Source organism: Esox lucius, chromosome 9, assembly GCF_011004845.1.
Source record: "Esox lucius isolate fEsoLuc1 chromosome 9, fEsoLuc1.pri, whole genome shotgun sequence".
Classification (NCBI taxonomy): Eukaryota; Metazoa; Chordata; class Actinopteri; order Esociformes; family Esocidae; genus Esox; species Esox lucius.
The window spans coordinates 6,380,296-6,398,962 of NC_047577.1; the positions used below are offsets into that span (position 1 = coordinate 6,380,296).

General features: G+C 49.9%; 1 protein-coding gene across 1 annotated transcript in view; it reads right to left on the reverse strand.

Moving 5' to 3' along the window:
- Positions 1 to 1,118: 1,118 nt before the first annotated feature.
- pkd1a (polycystic kidney disease 1a) overlaps positions 1,119 to 18,667 on the reverse strand; it is a 67,600-nt gene continuing 50,051 nt past the window's right edge. Inside the window, exons 35-59 of the mRNA XM_029121911.2 lie at positions 18,192 to 18,447; positions 16,629 to 16,794; positions 16,440 to 16,524; positions 16,178 to 16,357; positions 15,539 to 15,731; positions 14,730 to 14,900; positions 14,494 to 14,637; positions 13,787 to 13,997; positions 13,542 to 13,668; positions 12,748 to 12,870; positions 12,138 to 12,190; positions 11,016 to 11,227; positions 10,709 to 10,817; positions 10,396 to 10,511; positions 9,620 to 9,822; positions 8,883 to 9,077; positions 8,597 to 8,736; positions 7,812 to 7,936; positions 7,574 to 7,673; positions 7,351 to 7,476; positions 6,885 to 7,056; positions 6,277 to 6,564; positions 5,974 to 6,108; positions 5,461 to 5,787; positions 1,119 to 5,145 (exon numbers count right to left, since the gene is read on the reverse strand). Of these exons, the coding sequence (XP_028977744.2) occupies positions 4,246 to 5,145; positions 5,461 to 5,787; positions 5,974 to 6,108; positions 6,277 to 6,564; positions 6,885 to 7,056; positions 7,351 to 7,476; positions 7,574 to 7,673; positions 7,812 to 7,936; positions 8,597 to 8,736; positions 8,883 to 9,077; positions 9,620 to 9,822; positions 10,396 to 10,511; positions 10,709 to 10,817; positions 11,016 to 11,227; positions 12,138 to 12,190; positions 12,748 to 12,870; positions 13,542 to 13,668; positions 13,787 to 13,997; positions 14,494 to 14,637; positions 14,730 to 14,900; positions 15,539 to 15,731; positions 16,178 to 16,357; positions 16,440 to 16,524; positions 16,629 to 16,794; positions 18,192 to 18,447 (4,857 nt within the window). The 3' untranslated portion in view covers positions 1,119 to 4,245. The remainder of the gene's footprint in view (positions 5,146 to 5,460; positions 5,788 to 5,973; positions 6,109 to 6,276; positions 6,565 to 6,884; positions 7,057 to 7,350; positions 7,477 to 7,573; positions 7,674 to 7,811; positions 7,937 to 8,596; positions 8,737 to 8,882; positions 9,078 to 9,619; positions 9,823 to 10,395; positions 10,512 to 10,708; positions 10,818 to 11,015; positions 11,228 to 12,137; positions 12,191 to 12,747; positions 12,871 to 13,541; positions 13,669 to 13,786; positions 13,998 to 14,493; positions 14,638 to 14,729; positions 14,901 to 15,538; positions 15,732 to 16,177; positions 16,358 to 16,439; positions 16,525 to 16,628; positions 16,795 to 18,191; positions 18,448 to 18,667) is intronic.

Sequence of the window (18,667 nt, forward strand, 5' to 3'; positions counted from 1 at the left end):
TTGGACCACGGCCGCTGTACAGAAGCAGTGCACTACAGAGATGATAGGGTGTGAGTTAGGACGCGTCCGGAGGAACACGTCGGCACGGCGTTCTGGTCCATTGGCTCATGCTCCGCGGTGTGGCCGGACTGGAGCAGGGCCATGTTATTCTTGCGGTGTCGACGCCTCTCCGGCCGGGTCCTGGATCGGCTCTGGCAAAAGGTTTCCGACGTCGCCTGGCGCGAGCGCCTGCCGGTTAGTTAGGGACAACAATGACCTGCTCCTGCTGTTTTCTCGCATCTCCTGATGCGCGCGCGCACGCACACACACACACACACACACACTCTCTAGAGTCCTTTCTGTTTTTTAACGATTTGAAAGTTCTCCATGTTTTTGTCTTGACAACACTGACTGATGTGGCTTCAGACTGCTCCCAGTGCTCCGGTTTGGATGAGGCATCTGGCTGACAGAACATGGTATGATGAATTACCCCTTGTTCTTGAATACCCCCCCCCCCCACAACCCCACAAACGCCTGGGGGACTGATGGATTGTAAGAAACACTACACATGTAACGCGTGTATGTGTGTGTGTGTGTAATGAAATAAAAAGGTCTATAAAAAATGCCAGTGTGGTGTTTTAACCTTGCAGCATCCCATGGCTGATGGGCTGTGTCACTGTGATCGGACCGTGAGGTTGAGTTCAGGTCCTGCTCTCGTGGTTGATTAGGGAAACTTGTATTGCTCTGCCCTCCATGCTCACACCTACTCTTCCAGTGAGTTACGTGGCGGCGCTTGCGTTGCTGAAATATCCCACAATGCATCAGGATTTCCCCGCCATGGGGCTGGACCTACCCGATAATGCCCAATCTGCACAATTGAAGAAAAAAAAAAAAATTTCAATAAAAATTTAAGGGTTGGTGCACAATTTAAGTTTTTCATTATTCTCTGCTGTAGTTTTCCATTAATTCGCGATGACCCACTAAAGTATTTACTTCAAACAGACAATGGTTTCAGGTTAATCAGACCGTTTTTAAATGGCACACAATTGAGTTTAATCGTAGCCAAGTTCTTACGCATAGGGCCTTGTTTTTTAAACCAAGCCTTTGGACATAACACTGAGATGAACTGCCGACTCTTCTAGCTGTCAAAACTCTTTATTTTCGACTTTGTCAAGTGCAAAAGCATGAGTAGTGCTACAGACGCAAAATACAATGGTACATAACAAAACGGGACCAAAACACTGGATACAATCCTACATTACAAAACAGGACCAAAACACTGGATACAATCCTACATTACAAAACAGGACCAAAACACTGGATACAATCCTACATTACAAAACAGGACCAAAACACTGGATACAATCCTACATTACAAAACAGGACCAAAACACTGGATACAATCCTACATTACAAAACAGGACCAAAACACTGGATACAAGCGTACATTACAAAACAGGACCAAAACACTGGATACAAGCGTACATTACAAAACAGGACCAAAACACTGGATACAATACTACATTACAAAACAGGACCAAAACACTAAATTCAATACTACATTACAAAACATTGGATAAAGTACTACCTTACAAAACAGGACCAAAACATTGGATAGAATAATACATTACAAAACGGGACCAAAACTATGGTTACAATAATACGATAAAAGAAACAGGACCAAAACAGTGGACACAACATTCTTATTTAGACAACAAACATATTCCTCAAAAAACAAAATACTAATCATGCCGAAGGGCCTTGTTTTGGCTTGATGTAGTTACACACTGTCCATATACACCGATATATCTGGGTGGAAGTGGATTCTGGGAGTACCAGCTCTTCATCATAACATAAATCTTACTGCGAACTGAGATAGCGGGACGGGTTACAAAGTTACCAGGTGAAAAATGAGAACTGACGTGCTTAACGACGATGGTTCTAGTTGGTTCTAGAAGGTTCTGTAGTTTGACCTGTTTTCTTGCAACGGAAAGGAACATATTTTGGTCTGAGACGTCAGATGCACAATACATTATCACTTTCTTGACATTGACCTTCATTTGAGGATTTAAGAACAACTTAGCAGAACACAACAGGATAAGTACGTTGAAAACGTCTAGGTTTTTCTTTTTGAGGGGTGTGGGGGAAAGGGGCGGGGTCCCTGAGATCTGCCCACAGGAAACAGAATATTTGTGGGGAGAAAATGGCCATGTCCTAGAGGATAGCAGACTAAGCCACAAATATTTTATTGTGTGTGGATCAGTCAGCTATTCACAATTTACCCATTACATATTGTGCTTTTTGATCCTCTCAAACATGTCCAATTTACACATTGTGCTTTTTGATCCTCTCAAACGTCCAATTTTACATTTCTCCAGGAAGTAGTGATATAATAACAAAGATAGCTACACAAACATACAAAGGGGTAATGCGTCAATATCCTGACTTAAATTTATAACACAACTTTAAAGATAGTTCTCTATAGCTGTTTTTGATATTAAAAGGAAAAAACATGTCTTTCAATTACAGTTTCATGAGAAAATAAAGTGCTAAGTACAAAAGAAATAAAAAAATTAAAACTCTTTGTGTAAATAAGGCGCAAGCTTTGGCAATGTTAATAGTTCAAATTGTGTGTGTGAAGCATTCCCTATTGGTTTTCATACCAAGCTTATTATTTTCAACACACAAAACACACTCAAAACACACATATGTACATAACAACAAAAGTGCTTTTAAATTAGAACCATGTTGAAATTAAAAAATATAAAAGGATAATATAAATGACAACCAAGATTTATAGAAAAGTACCCCAGCTTCTTCCTGATGGTTAAACAAGTCTGGGAGTTCTAGTGTTTTAGCTGGAAGCTGTAGTTTGGGACCCAACGAAGAACTTGGCTAAAAGCAATGCGTAAAGAAATCATCCACCTCCGTTCACCTTCTTTTATAAATGTTTTTACCCCAACAACTTTTTCCTCCAGTAATTTTCTCCTCTCATCCTTCCATCTGTCTCACTGTCTATTTTTCCATCTTACTGTCCAGTCCTTCTAACCGCCACTTCCTGCTCTTGGCTTGACCTTCCACTTCCTGTTCTTACCTTACTTCCTCCATAAAAGAGTGGGAGGAGTCCTGAGGTGCGCTTGTCGGTTTTCCCCCTGAGAGCCTCTGTGACTAGAGCGTGTCTGCCTGCGTGTTGTGTGTGTGTGTGTGAGATCTAGCATCTTAATTTGATCAAACAGCTTTCTTCCGAAAGACTTCCTTCTTCGCAGGAACATGCATACAGGTGCAAATATACGTTTTGTGACTTTAAATGAATGAAGTTCTCGCGTTCTTCTACTGGGGGTCAGCGGAGTCATTCCAACAAGTGACATCATTTGCATTCAACAGGAGACTTCCGGTCTGTTCCCTGCTGCAGCGTGATAGGCCAATTCATTCCTCCTGTGACAACTGCAGTCAGGTCAAGATGTGTTTGGCTTTTAAATCTCCTAGGTATTTACGCTGACCAAGAACAATACGTTTCCCCTATTTTCATAAAAGGATAATATTATTTAAATGAATACAAAAAAAAAACCAAAAAAAAAACAGCAACAACAAACTAACAAAGAACATACGCTGAAGTGTCTTCAATAAACTCGTCATCATATACATCATCAGGCTGTCCAGGCTCTATTCTGCACCAATTCTACTCACATTGGCCACTAAATATTTTTCTGTGTGACCTGGCGTTTTACTTAAGGCGCACCAGCGCGCCAAGAAAACGTAAGGGTTCTGGCTTCAATAACTCAAATAATTTCCATTTTTCCGCCTACTTTTCTGTGGCGCACCTGTACAATAGGAAAAATAACGTGTGCTCTTTGTAAAATAGGCCAGCGTAGAGCCTTGTGTGTTAAACATCAACCTGCCGTAAGACGTCTTCCATACAGTCAGCACCTCTTATGTCAGCACAACGTGTGCTTCTGTCGTTGCCCCCACGTGACCGCCAGGGTCAAGGTTCAGAGGGGAGGGATGGGGGAGCGGCAACCAGCACCTTTTTTCCAGGGCGACGTCTCCGGGCCTGTGACGACTCTGGGTTGAACGGTCAATTTCTTCTCCTTCTGTCGAACTCGTTCTACTCCTGGATTTCGAGAAGAACACAGAGACAGAACCTGCTCTCTCTGCACCTCCTCATCCTTAACCCAGAAACCATGCTTCTCCCGCGTTCTGTCCGGGTTCGTCCCTGCATCCGTAGCGGTCCGTCGCTTCCTGATCGGGGTCTGTCGGGAGAGGCCCTCAGGGTTTGGGGTGTCCGGACACGTGCCTGTCCGGGTTGGGATGCACCTTGTTCTTGAGCGGCGGGGGCTTGCGCTTGCGTTTGCGCGTGGGGATGGTGGTGGTGTGGGCGGGGTGGTTGAAGAGGCTGGAGGGGGGCAGCGTCTCCCTCTCCGTGGGGGGGTCCCAATCTCGTGGGGTGGAGGCGGGGGCAGGAGTGGTGGGCATGGAGGGGGTGGGGACCGGTAGAGACGAAGGAGCAGGGGTAGATTTTGGGGCAGTGATGTGGGTGGGGCTGGTTACTTGGGCACATTTAGGGGCAGGGCCAGGAACAGGAACAGGGGTGTGTTTACGGTGAGGCCCTGAGTTCCTGGCGTCCTTGGGCTGACTCTTGCCCACAGCAGTTTGGACTTTCTGCTTTCCCCCTCTGACCGCCTCGTTTCTTTCTCTCCGTCCAGCGGAGTCTTTCTTCTCCCCTTTGCCCTTCTCCCTCTCCTTCTCCCCCCTGCTCCCCCTTCTCCCCCGTCCGGCCTGCTCCACACGGCACTCTGTGCGGTACAACTCTTCGGTTGCCATGGTGACCCGGTCCAGCTGCTGAAGGAGTGCGTCGAGGGTCGGGAGGAGCCTCTTCAACGTGGCCTCCGTCTCTGCCCTCTCTCGCCAGGTGGAGCCGCCCATCAGCACCCCTCCAGGACCCAGGCCCACCCCCAGGCTGAGTCCCACTCCGGGGGCCTCGGTCAGGCTACAGGGGCTGGAGGAAGCGGGCCTCCAGGACGCCTCAGACGTCCCGTCCACGCTGCCAGGGCTGGGGGGCGACTCGGACCCGTCCAGGGGTGGGAGGCACAGGGACTTACAGTCACTGGTGGAGGAGGAGCGGGATGGGGGCAGCTCCATCCCCTCAAAACGCACCTTGTGACGGAACTGAGGGAGGAGCAGAGGGGAGGACAGAGGGATGAGGGGAGAAGGAGAAAGGCAGAAATTCACTATAAAGGACAGTCTCTGGAATACAAAAGATGTATTTAGCTTGGTCACATTGATATTTAGTTTTTTATCCTCACCTAAACTTTATCCAGCATTTATTTTGGGGTAAAATAAGCTAAATGACCTTGCAGTGCAGTAAGAGAAATGTAGGTCCGCTTGCAGTTATATTACAGCAAACCTTAACTACCCCATTTACTCCTGCAAGCCCACAGGAAGTAGATTACTCTCAACACAGGAAACAGGAAGGGCCCATACCTCCTTGGTGCGGCTGAGACCCATCCACATCTTCAGTCGCCGTAGGAACAACTCCACCATCTCGTACTCCTGCAGGTCTGTCACCGGACGGTACAGCTCGGCCCGCGCCCGGCGATAGTTCCGGAGCAACACCGCGGTCACCAGCCATAGCAACGCCAGCCGCAGCATGACGAAGCTTGCGTGGAACACCAGGCTGACGGTGGAGCTGGCCGGGCCGGTTGTTGTCGATGACGGGCTCCAGGATAACGTACCGCGCCCGCCGGCGGTTAACAATGACAGACACGCAGAACTGACGCTGTCATAGCCATCCATCACGGAGTGGAAGAGCTTCAGGGAGAGAAGGAAAAGAGAGATGGAATGATGCTTACATTACCAGGTGTGCATGTATATGTATATTACCAGGTGTGTACATTACCAAGCGCATGTGCATTACCAGGTGCGTACATTACCAGGTGTGTGTATATGTATATTACCAGGTGCGTACATTACCAGGTGTGTGTATATGTATATTACCAGGTGTCCTGTGTGTGAGTATGACAGCAGCAGGAGCAGTAGAGCCAGGCCGATTCCTAGAAGCTCCCTGACAGAGCGCCTGAGAGCCCGGCCAAACACGGCCCATTCCCTCAGGAAACGCAGCTGGTGGGACGCCTGCAGGGAGTGGAGAGAGGAAGAAAGGGAGGGCTATTAAAGGGCCAAAAATTTAAATCAAACACCGGCCCACCACCCCCGACACACAGAGACAAATGTCTCAGATCGGCGTTGGCTGTTGTAATGGACGTGGTAAATATTCGCCGTGAGCCCTGTCTCTCTCCGTACCTTCAGCACCAACAGGAACAGAAGCGCGGCCGACAGGAGAGTGTAGGTCTGGCTTTGCCGCGCCAGCGGGTAGAAGTTGGTGAAGCCGTCTCGCTGGCCTAGATACGACGCCCAGGTGTAGCCGGCGGCGACACAGCGGCTCAGGTGGAGGCCGCAGACGCACAAGGCCAGCGCCAGGCTGCTCACGCCGAGCAACCGCCACGGACGCAGGAAGTAGGCGTAGCCCTCGGCCATCAGGCCCAGAATCCCCCGCGCGCCGAAATAAACCACCAAGGAGAAAAGGAAGATCTGAAACGGGAGGCGGGAGAGGGAGACATCTTTGTTTTTAATACATGTGTGAAGGTGCGTGTGGCCTACTGGGCAGAGCTTTGGACCGGTAGACTAGTTAAAATCCCAGAGCGGACAACGTGACGAGTGTAAACCTAATTAAACCTGGGTGTCTGTAAATTACTGCCTGCAAGACCCACTCTCCATTTCACCTATAACAGACATTTGTAAATGTCAGGAATAGGACAAGAAAGGACCCGGCTAATTATTGACCCTGCCCCTCCACCCACATTGACCCTGTGATTGGCTAGCACCATGTCTGTGTGGTTGTTGGCGGTCACCGTGAGCAGCAGCTGCAGGTCGAGGCCCGTGATTGGCTGTAGGCGGAAGGTCAGCAGGTCGAGGCTGGACTTAGCGCGCTCAGAAACGGGGAACTCGAACAGGAAGGAGAAGACGGCCAGCTGATCTGTGTTGGTGTTGTACAGGGAGAATTCCACAAACACTGCCCGTGTCCTGGTTACACAGAGGGGGAGGGACAGAAAGAGAAGACTGTTATCAAGACGAAAATGGAGAGACAAGCACTGGTGGTGTCCTGGTTATACAGAGAGGGAGGGACAGAAAGAGAAGACGGTTATCAAGACACAAATGGAGAGACAAGCACTGGTGGTGTCCTGGTTACACAGAGAGGGAGGGACAGAAAGTGATGGAGAGACAAGCACTGGTGGTGTCCTGGTTACACAGAGGGGGAGGGACAGATAGAGATGGAGAGACAAGCACTGGTGTAGTACTCCGTGGAAGAGCCCTTACATGTGGTCCATCCACCGTAACTGTTGAAGGTCCTGCAGGGAGGTTCTGGTCCGGTCCAGATTCCTGTTCAGTTGCTGGGTGAACCCTCCACCACCATACACCTTCAGCTGACCCCAGCGCCAGGTCCTGGAAGACGGGGGACAGAGGGGGAGTGAGGCTACAGTAAGGAAAAACACACTCTCTCTCTCACTCTCTCTCACACTCTCTCTCTCTCTCTCCTCACCCGTCTTCATCAGCGATGTGTGAGGTCCAGTTCTGGGTCAGTATTGTGTGGTGTGCTGAGCCAGTCAAACCCTCCCCCCAGCCCGCTCTGGGGGAAGAACCTGCCGAGACAAAAGAAGAGATGGATGGAGGGATCGCGATGGACACCGAAAGGAGCTTGAGAGGAACAGAGCAAGAGCCGAATGAAGTGAGGTGTGTGTATTTGTTTGTACACAGATGGAGGCGAGGAGCTATCTCACCTTCTCGTATCTGCCTCAGTCTGGGCGCTCCCAGTAGCACACTTCCCGTTTCCTGCATCAGGGTGGGGCCATCCAGTAACCTCGGCAACAGGGAGTCTGACAGCCACGCCCACATGTCCTCCCGCCTGCAGGACAGTGACATGCGGTCAGACCAGGAGTTAGGCGGTGACCCAGATACATGCGGTCAGACCAGGAGTTAGGCGGTGACCCAGATACATGCGGTCAGACCAGGAGTTAGGCGGTGACCCAGATACATGCGGTCAGACCAGGAGTTAGGCGGTGACCCAGATACATGCGGTCAGACCAGGAGTTAGGCGGTGACCCAGATACATGCGGTCAGACCAGGAGTTAGGCGGTGACCCAGATACATGCGGTCAGACCAGGAGTTAGGCGGTGACCCAGATACATGTGGTCAGACCAGGAGTTAGGCGGTGACCCAGATACATGCGGTCAGACCAGGAGTTAGGTGGTGACCCAGATACATGCGGTCAGACCAGGAGTTAGGTGGTGACCCAGATACATGTGGTCAGACCAGGAGTTAGGTGGTGACCCAGATACATGTGGTCAGACCAGGAGTTAGGCGGTGACCCAGATACATGCGGTCAGACCAGGAGTTAGGTGGTGACCCAGATACATGCGGTCAGACCAGGAGTTAGGTGGTGACCCAGATACATGCGGTCAGACCAGGAGTTAGGTGGTGACCCAGATACATGTGCACAAGGGAAGATTAGGTTTAGGTGTTGGTGGGGGTGTGTGTGTCTGTGTGTGTGTGTGTGTGTGTGTACCTGCTGACGTTTGCCTGCCCCGGTGTGTGTAGTGTGTGTTGCAGCTGAGTGCGTAGTCTCAGGCTGTGTGTGTCCTTGGTTGTGTCCGAATAGTTGAGCAGCAGCACCACGAGGAGGAACAGCATGTAGACCAGGAAGTTCTGTGAGGAGGAAATCAAGATGTTACCAACCACAGACAATCAACTCCGGCCGGCAACGGCAGAGACGCCATGCCCCCGGACGCGCGGCTCTGTCCGCGACGGAGACCGTTCGGCCCAGGGAAGCAAAAGTGTCGCGTCCCCGTTACCTTCAGCACGTTGTGCAGCTTGCGGACCTTGCGGGCCTGCTGCCGGGCCTGGGACAGAGCAAAGCCTTGGGGTGGCCTGACTCTGGGCACCCGCTGGACTATCCTCTCAACGCGGGGACACTCCACCAGGACGTCCTGCTCCTCTGGACGTAGCCTCCGAACCCACAGGGCGTAGTACAGACCTTCTAGTAACACCTGGACACACACACACACACACACACAGTGTGAAAACCCTCCAAGAACACCTCTGACAAGTATGACGTTTAGCCTCACGGCCAAAAACGAAATGGTACATCAGTTCTCCTGCTGAGACACTTAGTGGTTGACATCTGAACACCGGAAAAACTTTCCGTACAGTTCTGTGTACATGTGTGATTGAGTCATCAGCAGGGTGTTGGAACAACTCTTAGGAACCACATTCTATTTGCCTGTTCGATAACCATGGTGTTTCAAAACCCAACACCGCCTAATAAAAGACAAAATGGAGACTGAACAAGAGTGGAGGTCCTGTCAGCTACGTCACGGTCCGTCTTTCTGCCTCTCTTCCATGACCAACCTTGGACTGAATGAATGGATTTGACCGAGTTCCTAATGAATGAACAGTTGTACAGGACCTGCCCTTTGCCTATGAATCTAACATGAAAATAAAACGCTTAGATTATTATGCGTTCTTTATAACGTTTGTGTGAACAGCGTCTGGATGAAATGAAAAGGTGCGTGTGTGTGTGTTCTCCAACCTTGATTGGCTCCAACAGCAGACAGGACGTCAGGAAACTGCCGATACAGGATATCAGCCACATCAGAGCCACGCGGTCGCTGAAGCCTCGTCCTGCCCACATTGACACGCCATTGGCCAGGACAAGTCCCGCCCAGCTGCCCCATAGGGCAGCCAGCCCACACCAGGAAGGAAACCACCTCGGACGGCACACATCTGTTACAACTAAGACAGAGAAAAGAGAGGGACACAGATGGAGAGAGACACACAGATGGACAGAGAGACAGATGGAGAGAGACACACAGATGGACAGAGAGACAGACGGACAGAGACACACAGATGGAGAGAGAGACAGACAGAGACAGTTGGACAGAGACACACAGATGGACAGAGACACACAGATGGACAGAGAGACAGATGGACAGAGACACACAGATGGACAGAGACACACAGATGGACAGAGACACACAGATGGACAGAGACACACAGATGGACAGAGACACACAGATAGAGAGAGAGACAGACAGATAGAGACAGATGGACAGAGACAGACAGATAGAGACAGATGGAGAAAGAGAGGGATGACCGATAGAGAGAAGGGAGGAGATTTATTCATCCATGTTTGTTGGAAACATTTTAAATGCGTACATGCTAAAAGGCTCAAGACAGTTCAGCATGGTCGCTATCATGTATGTACTTATTATGCATGTTACTTTAACCTTGGAATAAAGGTACAACACACACCACATAAATTCCCACGTGCACACACCACATATACACACACACACACACACACACCTGTGCGTGAGGTGAAGGCTGTTTTTGGGGGCTCTCTTCTGACAGTTCCAGGGGGCAGAGGCTCATTCAGCTTCTGAAGGAGGATCACCTCCGTCTTATCTCCGAAGATGCTTGCCCTGAAACACACGAATGTACCCAGAAACTGGAATTTAACAGGATAGTAATGGCTTGGACCTACAAATGAACACTGCCCGTTGATCTTCACAGACAAGTATGTCTCGTTTTCCAACACCACCTATCGCCGTGATATCGGCTTCTCCCGTTGGAAACCAAGAGGCAGAAGTTAAAAGGTCAGAGGTGAGAGGTGACTCACAGGTCAGCCATCTCGCTGTCTGCCGTCTGGGAGAAGAAGTGTTGTGGGTCACAGAGATGAGACACTTGCAGCTGACCATCCACCAGAATACGCTTGATCAGGTCCTCATCTGGAAGGGAACGGGATGGGGTGAGGATGAGAATTACTACATCTGAACAGATTTTCAGAAAAGGTTGACTTCCAGGCATTTTATAAAACTCAGTATTCATGATACTGAAACATTGCAGTGCGTTGTGGATTTTTACCTGGTTCCAGTTGTTTTAGTTAGTGTGTGTGTGTGTGTGTGTGTGTGTGTTCAGTGTGTTACCTGAGGATGTGAAGTACTTGTTGCGTTGTGTCAAGTCATCATCGTCAGGGTGAAGGGTCATGTCCACACCCAGGTGTCTTGACCCATGACCTCTCGTCAGCCTGGGTAGCCGTGCCCCAAGTCCCGCCCCTCCAACCTCGGACATGTCACTCAACAACTCCGGCCAATCTCGCTCCTCATCCTCTTCCCGAACCATGCCCCAACTCTGGACGCTGGAGGGAAGAGAGAAAAGGAGGGAGAACGAGAGGGAGAACGAGAGGGAGAACGAGAGGGAGAACGAGAGAGAGAACGAGAGAGAGAACGAGAGGGAGAACGAGAGGGAGAACGAGAGGGGGAAGAGGAGCAGGTCAAGTCTGTGTTTATTTAAAGTGCATATTTTACAATGGGTCAAGACATAATTCTTTGATATGAGCTTTCTGGTTTTCTTTTGTGCGCACGCGCATGTGCGTGCACACACACACACACACGCACACACACACACAGAGAGTAATTACAGAGGCCAGACACTTTACAGGGTGTTGGAACTCTAATAACATGTTCCTCTGGGATGTAATGAGACACAGACAGAGGTTATTACAGGACAGATTTTCCCTTCAGTTTCCTTTCCCTCTAATCCTTCGTTCTCCCTCTAAGACTTGTTTACTGTGCCTAAGCAAGTGGAAAAATAAGCAAGATATAATAAATAACAGGAGTTCAAAAAAAAATTCCAATTAAAAGAAATTCTAAGTAAACATTAAGATTAATTTCCTTCACGCACATTTAACAAATCGTCACCTTCCATCCACTGCCCTCTCCCCCCTCCCCCCCCTCCCCCATGCCCCTCTCTCCCCCTCCCCCGTGCCCCTCTCTCCCCCCTCTCCATCTTCATCCCACCTCTCCTTCTCTACTCTAATATAATAAGAATGTAAATGCTCTGTTAAGAGCAGTCAGTGTCACTCTGCTGTCCCCATGAACAAGAAAGCTCACCTCTTAGTGGAGGGGGTGGGGGGAGGAGCTCACCTCTTAGTGGAGGGGGTGGGGGGAGGAGCTCACTTCTTAGTGGAGGGGGTGGGGGGAGCTCACTTCTTAGTGGAGGGGGGGGGGGGGGAGCTCACTTCTTAGTGGAGGGGGGGGGGGGCTCACCTCTTAGTGGAGGGGGTGGGGGGGAGGTCCACATTGGTCTCCTCTGAGTAGGTCTGGAGAGAGAGTTCAGAGAGAGAGGTTAGAGAGACTAGATAGAGACCAGAGAGAGAGATTAGAGAGACTAGATAGAGACCAGAGAGAGAGATTAGAGAGACTAGATAGAGACCAGAGAGAGAGATTAGAGAGACTAGATAGAGACCAGAGAGAGAGATTAGAGAGACTAGATAGAGACCAGAGAGAGAGATTAGAGAGACCAGAGAGAGTGTGAGAGAAAAAGAAAGGAGTTCCCAGATGAATTAAAGACTTCACATGGGAGGATTAAACCATCCACCATCTCAGAGTTTCTTGGAAGTATTGAAAAATATTCTCCCAAAAGATCCTCCCTTTCCTTTATGCGCATGCACACACGCTTGCACACACGCATGCACACACGCTTGCACACACGCATGCACACACGCTTGCACACACGCATGCACACACGCATGCACACACGCTTGCACACACGCATGCACACACGCTTGCACACACGCATGCACACACGCATGCACACACGCATGCACACACGCATGCACACAGAAACGTGTGCATGAAAAGACAAACACACAAGTACCTCTCCAGGAATGCCGTTGAAGACGAGGAAGGAACTTCCTGCAATGGAGTTATCCAGGAAGTCATCAATCTCCACCGACTCCTGGTCTGACTGGGAGGAGGGCGCCTGTTCCACTGACACAGACTAACGCGCAACACGCACACACAGAGTCATAAGGGTGTGTGTTCTCGAGGTGTGTGTGCGTGTTGTAAAGCACGCACACACAGAGTCATAAGGGTGTGTGTTCTCGAGGTGTGTGTGCGTGTTGTAAAGCACGCACACACAGAGTCATAAGGGTGTGTGTTCTCGAGGTGTGTGTGCGTGTTGTAAAGCACGCACACACAGAGTCATAAGGGTGTGTGTTCTCGAGGTGTGTGTGCGTGTTGTAAAGCACGCACACACAGAGTCATAAGGGTGTGTGTTCTCGAGGTGTGTGTGCGTGTTGTAAAGCACGCACACACAGAGTCATAAGGGTGTGTGTTCTCGAGGTGTGTGTGCGTGTTGTAAAGCACGCACACACAGAGTCATAAGGGTGTGTGTTCTCGAGGTGTGTGTGCGTGTTGTAAAGCACGCACACACAGAGTCATAAGGGTGTGTGTTCTCGAGGTGTGTGTGCGTGTTGTAAAGGCGCGTGTTGTAAAGGGGCGTGTTGTAAAACGGGCATGTTGTAAAGGCGTGTGTTGTAAAGGCACGTGTTGTAAAAGGGCGTGTTGTAAAGGGGCGTGTTTTAAAGGGGCGTGTTGTAAAGGCGTGTTGTAAAGGCGTGTTGTAAAGGCGTGTTGTAAAGGTGTGTGTTGTAAAGGCGCGTGGGTCACCTTGCTGCGGCTCGTCCTGAACAGCGTGAAGACCAGCAGGTAGAGGGGGTAGACGACCAGACAGCTGACCACTCCCACGGCCAACGTCTCCCCGTTCAGCGGCACCAGCCTGGACACCGCCACAGACCTGCAACATCAACACGGTCAGGGCACACATGCAAGCACAGCCCACACACACAGACCCCACCACACGCACACACACACCCCCCACACCACACACACACACACACACATGCACACACTACCTGTGTTTCCTGTGGGCCACGATGCTGTACCACAGAGTGTTCGCCAGCAGACAGAGCTGTAGCAGCAGGGCGCAGCACGTCGCCCTCTGGAGGCGGGTGAAAGGACTGCGGACGGGGCGCTCCCATAGCGACAGCCACACGTGACTCTCGCAAAGCGCCCGCTGAAGCTCCCAGTTCAGGAGGTGGGGCAGCTGACGAAGCTCCGGCTCTTCTGTACAGGCCGGCAGGACACGTCCAAGGGGAGCAGAAAGTGAGAGTAGCACGCGTTGACAAATCGTACAGTTTTTTCTTTTCAAGACCACATCGTTATTTAACACCTATGTCTGTTTCCCTACCGAGAAAGTGATTGATTACATTACTTGGTCAGGGTTCAGGGTTACATTTAACCTACATTCAAGTCATTCAGCAGACACTCTTATCCAGAGCGACTTACACTGATGAACGCATACAGTTTTACGTTTGTTTTTCCCTGGCCTCTGATGGTAATAAAACCCACAGCCCTGCATTCTGCATCACACTTTACGGACTAAGCTACAGGGCCAGGTAAGGAACTAGAATTAGAGTTAGGGCCTAGGGGTTAGGGGTCAGGGGTCAGGGATAAGACACTAGGGTTAGGGCCCAGGGGTCAGGGATAAGACACTAGGGGTTAGGGGTGAGTGGTAAGGGCCAAAGGGTTTTGTGCTTTAATGTTTTTGTGACGCTCCTACCTGAGGCCTCGACCTCCATCTCCACGCGGCCACCAGTCCTCTCGTTGTCCACCGACAGCCACTCTTCAACCAGGAAGTAGTAGCTGCTTCCTGTCTGGAGGTCCTTGACCATGACGTACTGGAGCTTCCAGGACGGAGATAGACCTAGGGGGAGGTCATTTGTTATTAGTGTGTTTGTGTGTGTGTGTGTGTGTGTGTGTGTGGGCATGCGTGGGTACGTGTGTGTGTTCTCCTACCCTTGTTGTCGTGCCAGACACGGATCTTCCAGATGCTGCCCAGGCTGGTTTCTGTGGCAATGTGGAAGATGTCCAGTCCGTTGCGTGCGAAGGCCCCGGGGCTATCCAGGTGGCGGTGCCCGCTGCGGCCCTCACGCCCGTACACACTGATGCCCACATGGGCCGAAGTGCCTGGAGGACAGTCAGGATTTACTCCCTGTTACTCCCCTCCCCTGGTTAATGTTTGAGAGTTTGACCGTTTGGGTTGGTTGACGTTTGGGAGTTTGAAGTTTTTGGTTGGTTGATGTTTGGGAGTTTGAAGATTTGGGTTGGTTGAGGTTTGGGAGTTTAACGGTTTGGGTTGGTTGATGTTTTGGAGTTTGAAGGTTTGGATTGGTTGAGGTTTGGTATTTTGAGTGTTTGGGTTGTTTGGGGTTTGGGAGTGTGAGGGTTTTGGTTGGTCTATGTTTAGGGGTTTGTGGGTTTGGCTTAGCTGGTGTTTGGGTTGTTTAGGGGTTTGTGGGTTTGGCTTAGCTGGTGTTTGGGTTGGTTGAGGTGTAGACGTTTTTGGTTGGTTGATGTTTGCGTGTTCAAAGGTTTTGGGTTGGTTGATGTTTGGGAGTTTGAGGGTTTTGGTTAGTTGAGGTTTGGGAGTTTGATGGTTTTAGATTGCTGTCAGCACTTTGGTTGGTAGCTGCTTGACTGTGCGAAACAAACTTTGACACTTTTTGCCCTCTTGACCACTTTGCTTCTTGAACCTTTGATTCCTCACTGGACTTTCTCCCCCTTTAAACATGTGAACCTACGACCTTTAACATTTGCCCTCTTACCTGCCCCGTGACTGAATCCGGTCTTGACCTGCACCTCATACTTGTACGATCCGTCGCGGCCACAGAGTGGCACGGTACCGGCCCGCCTCAGATCCAGCTGGTCAAGTTTATGCAAGATGGCTGCTGCCACAGCGTAACATAGCAACCCCACCACACACGTCAACAACACAACAAGACTGGGAACTGACTGCTCCTGAAGGAGGAGAGAGGGAGGTAAAGAGAGAGAGGGGAGGGAGGAAAAGAGAGAGGGAGGGAGGGAGGGAGGGAAAGAGACCGAGTGGGAAGGAAAGAGAGTTAGAAGGTTCCAGATGAATTAAAGAGTTTACATGGCAAAAAAAAACAATTTAAGAGTTTCTCGGAACCCACAGAAACCCAATAAAATGTTGCCTCGGTTCTTTAGTCTTCCCACAAGAGAGCCTGCCCTCAGTGTTTATACACAGACACACACACACAACGACACATGGGTGTGTGTGTCTGTGTGTGTGAGACAGGTATTTCTCCACAATATAAATCGACTTACAGCCCATATTAACACACAGCGAGGCTCTGAGGTGCGTTGTAGCGTATCAAGTGTGTGTGTGTAAATCAGACGTGTGAGTGTGTGTGTGTGTGTGTATCCGACGCGTGTTCACATCTCACCGGTTTCAGGAAGGTGACCGCGTCCGGCGGGACGAACAGGCTGGCGGCGAAGGCGGTGAGGTGGCGCGTGCTGCAGACGGCTCGGCTGGCGTTGGTCTCCGCCAGGGGGACCATGCCGTCGGTACGCCACACCCTGGCGCTCTCGCTGAAGTACTGGCACAGGGAGGCGAACACGCCCACCTGGGAAAAAAACGCCGCACGGGTTAACGGGGGCGAGCGTCGGCCACCCCGGAGGCGCACGGCGCGACGGAGGAAAGCCTACCTGGAGGCGCACGCCCGCGCCGAGGCCGTCCGCGGGGCAGCTCGTCGTCACGTTCACGTAGTAGTCCAGGGTGGTGTCGTGGGACCTGGGGGGGTGGAGGAGGGCGGTTAGATCCGCGTAAGTGCGTGAGAGGGAGGAGTCGGAGGACGGGGGGGGGGGGGGGGAGGGATAACCGTGACGACCACTCACTCTGGAGACAGGAAGAAGGTGTATTTCCTGTGGTCCAGGCCGTGTCCCCGTGTCATGCTAAGCGAGATGAATTTCCTGTCGGAGGAGTTGAACTCGTTGGGTCTGTCGGAGGCGTGGAGGTAGGCCATGATGAAAGGATCCTCCTTCCAGGCCCCCAAATCCCCATCTGGAAGTCAACGGAACAGGGGGGGAAGTCAGCGACGCCCCCCAGGACAGTTTCTAATGACCCCTGACCTCCAGAACCCCCTACAGTTAGCCCTGGACAAACCTGGATGTTTAGACTCGACAAGGGCTTGGCAATAGGTACACATTTTGAATAAGTTGTGTTCGTTGTGGCCGCAGTCGTTTTAGGATGGTTTAGGTCAGGGGGTTGGGAAAAACACTGAACCTACTCTACATTTCTTCCATCCACATGATGTAGCAGTTATGAACTGGCGCTATGAGTGCCACATGTTGCTTAATTGTCCAGCTGTTTTCATTAACTAGTTTCCTTAAATTTATTTGTCATTATTGGCAAAGTTGGTAGCGGCAAATTACTCAGCTTGCTCAGCCAAGGTTTGTTTGCAGAGGGGTATCATTTAAATTGTGCTGACGAGAAGGCAATCTTCTCTATGCCAGAAAACATGATGCATGATTTGTCCATGGTTATGGATGTATCTAAATGTGTGTCACTAGAAAAAAGCTTGATCAAATGCTAATCCAGCTACTTTGCTGTAATTCTGGCTACTGAGCAGAAGTTGACTGGACAGTGCTGGCCGTAGTAATCTTACTGGCAGACAGAGGGTTAATGCTGCCAACTTCTATGGCAACAGAGCATTTAAACTGAACGACCATAGATGTAAACTGAACAAACAAAGATGTAAACTGAACAAACATAGACGTAAATTGAACAAACATAGACGTAAACTGAACAAACATAGACGTAAACTGAACAAACATAGACGTAAACTGAACAAACATAGATGTAAACTGAACAAACACAGACGTAAACTGAACAAACAAAGATTAAAACTGAACAAACAGATTAAAACTGAACAAACAGATTAAAACTGAACACAGATGTATGCTGAGGGTGATGTCCTTGACAGAACTAATAACCAGGTTTAGTAGAAAGATGAGAAAGTTTGAAAAAATACATATAATTGAAAAATAAAGCACAAACAGATGTGTTCTGTACATTACCTTGGAAATGTCAACACTGTCCAAGGACGAGGCGCCGGTCAACCATTACTTCCAAGGTAATGTAAATAACGTCAGCGCTTCTTTTAACATACACACTGTTTTGTGATCGCAATTATCAGTAACAAATTTGACAGCGGAAACATTTATTCTAAGAGGTCCAGCTATGATGTAAAGATATTGGGATTGCATATATGGAGACAATAAACTGATTCTAATCTATAGTTTGACTGTATTGTACCGATTCTACATTATGATTCTATTATATGATTCCACAGAACGATTCTATCAAATGATTCTAAAGAATCATTCTGTATCACTGTATTTTACATTTTGGTCATCTAGCAGGCGCTCTTTCTACCGATTGTACAGAGTGATTCTTACCATCCAGGGTGGTGAAGTTGAGTTGAATGAACAGTCCAGCCCGCGGGTTCGAGTTGCCGGCTCTGACCCGTACAATGACAGAGTCGCAACTGCTCACGTTTACTGCCTTGGCCAGCGCCACCACCGCTGCCCCGGAACCCTCTGGTCGGTTGCCGTCGCTGCCGTTGTTCACGGCAACGGTGATGGCTTGGTTGTCGTCAAGGTTGGAGATGGGGATCTGGGAACCATTCTCCGCTCGGAACTCCATAGACGCCACCTAGGTTTGGTTGGACGTCAAGCATGAGCTCATCAGCAAAAACGACAAATATCGTAAATCCTGATCTATTCTGCTTTACCTCATCGGGAAAACAAACAAGTATCACGAATCGTAACCTAAATTGGGCTGGACGTGGTAAGCTTTACCTCATCGCTAATTACACGGAGCCTGATGAATCACAAGCCGAACAGCTGACTCTTTGTGTGCAAACATTCTCCCG